The following is a 4,363-nucleotide window of genomic DNA, read 5'->3' as shown; positions in this document are numbered from 1 at the left end:
TGGGGGTTTAAGGGCAATTACTGAGTTCAGACCCCAGCGTTTTGCTGATGAGCCTTGGAAGCAGAAATCTGCAGCGAGCCCTGCAAGTCACTTTCTCCTCAGTCTTCTCCGAGTTTCCTTGTTTTTTTTCACCAGAAGATGAAGAGAGAAAGTGGAAGCAGATGCCTGGCATGAGGGAAGAGGTGTCCAAATCATGGGCAGTCAGCACTGGTAGCCAGTCCCACGAAAAAAAATCTTTTTTTTTCTTTTTTTTTTCAGATTTATTTTTTTTTTTTTTTAAAGGCAGTTTTCCTGTGGGTCAGCTTAACCTGCTGTCACTCTGTGTGAGGGAGGATTGCTGCTCCTTCCTGAGGTTTGTGGAATGGTGGTGATTGTGCTGATGGGAAAATATCTTTGCCAGTGAGGTTTTTGGCACCTGCAGGCCGGGCTCAGGACCACCCCTGTGTGGCTCCTGGTAGCCCAAAGATCTCCAGGCTGGATGTGCTGAGGTTCCTGTCAGGTTGAAGCTCTGGGGTCTGCTCTGATGGCAGAGCTGATGCTGCTGCCTTTCCACCTGCAGGGCCTGTCCATGAGGCAGATCAGGTTCAGATTTGATGGACAACCAATTAACGAAGGAGACACACCTGCACAGGTAAGGGGTTGCCATGGAAACCAGGGGGCTCGGAGGCCACAGCCATTTGGATTCCAAATTTTTTTTTAATTTTTTAATTATTTTTTTTTTTGTTTTAATCTTCAAGGGAAATGTGGGAAGGGGCTCCTGGCATTTTTGGCTCTGCCCTGGTTCTGCCTCAGCCTGTGCAGAGCCAGCACTTGAAGCTGGAGGTGCTGGGAACAAGGGGGGGAATCCTTGGCTGGTGTTAAGACTCAGTATTCTGTTAATGGTTTAATTAACTAATAAAGTTGAAATTGCACTGAGCAAAACAGCTCTGGGTGCCTGGGGGGTCTCAGCTCCACTCCCACGCACACCTCTAAAACTCTAAAATTACTTTATATTGGTTACAATTCCATGAATATTAAAAAGGGGTGGGGGCTACTTATATATTCATAGGGATTACATCATGTTATTACAATATTCATGACAGGTGGAATCCTCTCTTGGGGAGATATTGGGGTTTTTTTTAGATGAAGTAAGAAGTCTTCCTCAAACTTGAACCCTTGACCTTTCTTGTTTTTGCAGACTTCATTATCTTGTTACAGAGCAAAATTAGACCCCTTATCTGCTGCTTGTGGCATTTTTATGATGTCTCTGTGCAGATCTCACATTCTTTTGGTGCCTCCTTAGCCTTGGCAGGGCCTTGTTTTAAGAACAAGGCCCAAGCTTCAATGATCAGAGACAGAAGTTCCTCTCGTTAAGGCCTTGTGTGCCTTACACTGGTTTTGTGGAAAATTTACAGGTCTCAATTGCTTTGTCCAGCCCCATCTTCACTTTCTTCTTAGTTTAATTCTGAATTTACTGGTTAGGAATACAACATTCATAAGCACACATTACAATCATTTCTTACACAAGGAGCAGAGGAGGGGCTCGCCTGGGTGGTGGGAAGGAAGCTTTTAGTGTGGTAATTAATGAAATGACACCCTAAATGCTGCAAAGCCCTGAGTGTATCTCAAGTCTGGTGTCTTCTTTTGTGTCCTCTGTCTTCTTTTGGCAGCTGGAGATGGAAGATGAAGACACTATTGATGTGTTCCAACAGCAGACAGGTGGAGTGTGCTAAGTCCTTCAGAGAGGAGGAGTTGAAGGATCCTCTCCCCACACCTCACTCTCTCATCTGTCCTTGGATTTGCTATCAAATAGTAAACAAATGAACATGCCAATCACATGGGATTCTTCTAAACTTTAGAGGACACTTCCCAAAGTTGCTTCTTGTCTTTGACATCCTGTGTGTGCAAGTCAGAGCAGTATCTGCAGGGATTAATCAGTATCTTACATTGGGCCAAATAGATTTCAGTTCAGATTTAGTAACATGCATTGTTCTCTCTGCTGTTATCTTTTTTTTTGTTGGTTTTTTTCCTTTCTTTTTTATTTTGAAACCTGTGGCCTAACCATTCATCCGTGTGTTCAGACATGGAGTGTTCATTCCCTGGCTCTTGTTGGGTTTTTTTTTTGCCCCTCTGTCGAATTCTAATCGTGTAAATAATTCAGAATATTTTTCCTTGTAAAAGTTTCCTTTTGAGAAGATGCCTGAGGGGAAGGACAAGAGATGCTGCTGTGGAAGTTCTTTGGCACCTGTTGCTAACAGAGCTGCTGCAGAAGCACTAAAGCCTGTGACACGAGGCTGGTACATGCAGACACAATGCTTACTACAGAGCTGGAGTTTAAAATATTGCAGATTTACATGTGCTTTGTCATACTATGATAAAGTTGTCTGAAATATACTTTTTTAATGCAGAAACGAGGTTTGTCCTGAGTTCTTCTCAGAAGCAGAGTCAGCAGAGAGCTGTTCCAACAACAACCCCCCTGCTGGAGCAGCAGGGAATTTTTGGTGAGCAGGCTTAGAAACAGAGAGAGAACCCCCCAACAGCAGCTTCAGCTGCCTGCAGAACCTGGCCCCTTCCTCCTGCCTTCTCTTGTGTACCTCCATTTCTCAGGGGTTACCAGAGGGCTGCAGCCTCAGGTTTCTTCTAAATTAACTTCATTTGGTAGAGAAACCTGCCCTATAAACAAAAGAAATCCTTCCAGCTTCCCCAGGCTCTAGGTGCACCAGAGCTGTGAGGAATCTGTGAGCAAGGAGAGAGATGTGTGTGTCCCCAGAAAATAATAACCTGCTCCTCTGCCTCCCCAGACTTCCTGGGCTTTAAATGCACTGGTGGCATGGGTTGAGCCCCACGTGCAGTGGGGAGCCTGTTCCAGGTGGATTTGGACAAATGTCCCTTGATTTATTTATTATCCCTGCTGCTGCTCTGGGGGATCCCTGTCTGCCTTTTCTATTGCCTCAGCACCCTGGGCCGGGCTGTATTCCCTTCCCCCCCACAGGAAAAGCTCTCTGGAAAGGCCCTTCCCTCCTTCCTTTTCCACTCTCTTGTCTGCAGGCTGGGGTGGCACAGCCCCTGGGTCTCATTTCCTCACCAATTTGTGAGGCTGGGCACAGAGTGGCAGAAAGGGAGCTGGGAGTCTGGATTGCCAGGAAGCTGAAGAGGAGCCAGCAGTGTGCCCAGGTGGCCAAGAAGGCCAATGGCATCCTGGGCTGGCTCAGGAACAGCGTGGCCAGCAGGTCCAGGGAAGGGATTCTGCCCCTGTGCTCAGCCCTGGGGAGGCCACAGCTTGAGTCCTGTGTCCAGTTTCTGGGCCCCTCAGCTCAGGAAGGAGATTGAGGTGCTGGAGCAGGTCCAGAGAAGAGCAAGGAGGCTGGGAAGGGATCCAGCACAAGTCCTGTGAGGAAGGGGCTGAGGGAGCTGGGGGGTGTTGAGGCTGGAGAAGAGGAGGCTCAGGGGAGACCTCATCACTCTCTCCAACTCCCTGAAAGGAGGTTGGAGCCAGGGGGGGGTTGGGCTCTTTTCCCAGGCAACTCTCAGCAAGACAAGAGGGCACAAGAGGTCTCAAGTTGTGCCAGGGGAGGTTTAGGTTGGACATTAGAAAGAATTTCTTTCTGGAGAGGGTGCTCAGCCATTGGAATGGGCTGCCCAGGGAAGGGGTGGATTCTCCATCCCTGGAGATATTTCCAAAGAGCCTGGATGTGGCACTCAGTGCCATGGGCTGGGAACCACGGGGGGAGTGGAGCAAGGGGTTGGACTTGATGAGCTCTGAGGTCCCTTCCAACCCAGCCAGTTCTAGGATTCTAGGATTGATTTGCTGTCCCTGTACCCAGTAAACACGGTTTGGAACCTGGTCTCCTGCCTGATGCTCTCGGTCCAGCTCTGCTCCCCTTCACCTTCACCCCACGTCCCCTGGCCCGGGGGAGGCACTCGGAGCCGCCCCTTTGGGACCTGTGAGGTAGCGGGTACATGAATGACCCGTCTGGCAGCCCCGGCCCCGGCCCGGGGGGGAATTTTACCTCAGAACCACCCTGGGCCACACGCCTTTCACCTCCCTCCTGCAGCCTCCTACCTGAAGGGATCCCCAACGGGAACAAGGTATTTCCCCGCCGCCCTGACGAGTCTCTCTGCCCCAGCTGAGCGTTTTTGCCCTCATTTCTACCCCAATTCCAGGTTTTTTTTCCCCCTCATTCCCGCCTCGCTTCAGCTCCGCGCCTCGGCTCCGCGGCGGGCGGGCGGGCGGACGAGCCGCGCTCTGCGCATGCGCGGCGTCTCTGGGCGGACCCGGCTGGCGGCAACCATAGAGGCGGCGGCGGCGGAGGCAGAGCGGCCCCCCGGAGGCCTCTCTGTCCGCCCGGCGGAGGCGGCGGGGCCGCGCCATGGCGGGGACGGC

At 50.7% G+C, this 4,363-nt stretch overlaps 2 protein-coding genes across 2 annotated transcripts in view; one reads left to right on the top strand and one right to left on the bottom strand.

Annotated features, from left to right (window-relative positions):
- The window catches only part of LOC139800066 (protein kinase C theta type-like), a 7,489-nt gene extending 3,138 nt beyond the window's left edge, over nt 1–4,351 (bottom strand). Inside the window, exon 1 of the mRNA XM_071752757.1 lies at nt 4,133–4,351. Coding sequence (XP_071608858.1) covers nt 4,133–4,351 — 219 coding nt within the window. The remainder of the gene's footprint in view (nt 1–4,132) is intronic.
- UBE2G2 (ubiquitin conjugating enzyme E2 G2) overlaps nt 4,254–4,363 on the top strand; it is a 14,954-nt gene continuing 14,844 nt past the window's right edge. Inside the window, exon 1 of the mRNA XM_071751605.1 lies at nt 4,254–4,363. This exon is cut by the window's right edge and continues 29 nt beyond it. Coding sequence (XP_071607706.1) covers nt 4,350–4,363 — 14 coding nt within the window. The 5' untranslated portion in view covers nt 4,254–4,349.

This window comes from Heliangelus exortis, chromosome 9 (assembly GCF_036169615.1).
Source record: "Heliangelus exortis chromosome 9, bHelExo1.hap1, whole genome shotgun sequence".
NCBI lineage: Eukaryota > Metazoa > Chordata > Aves > Apodiformes > Trochilidae > Heliangelus > Heliangelus exortis.
Note: the sequence above shows the minus strand (reverse complement) of the source record. Positions and strands in the feature narration are given on the sequence as shown.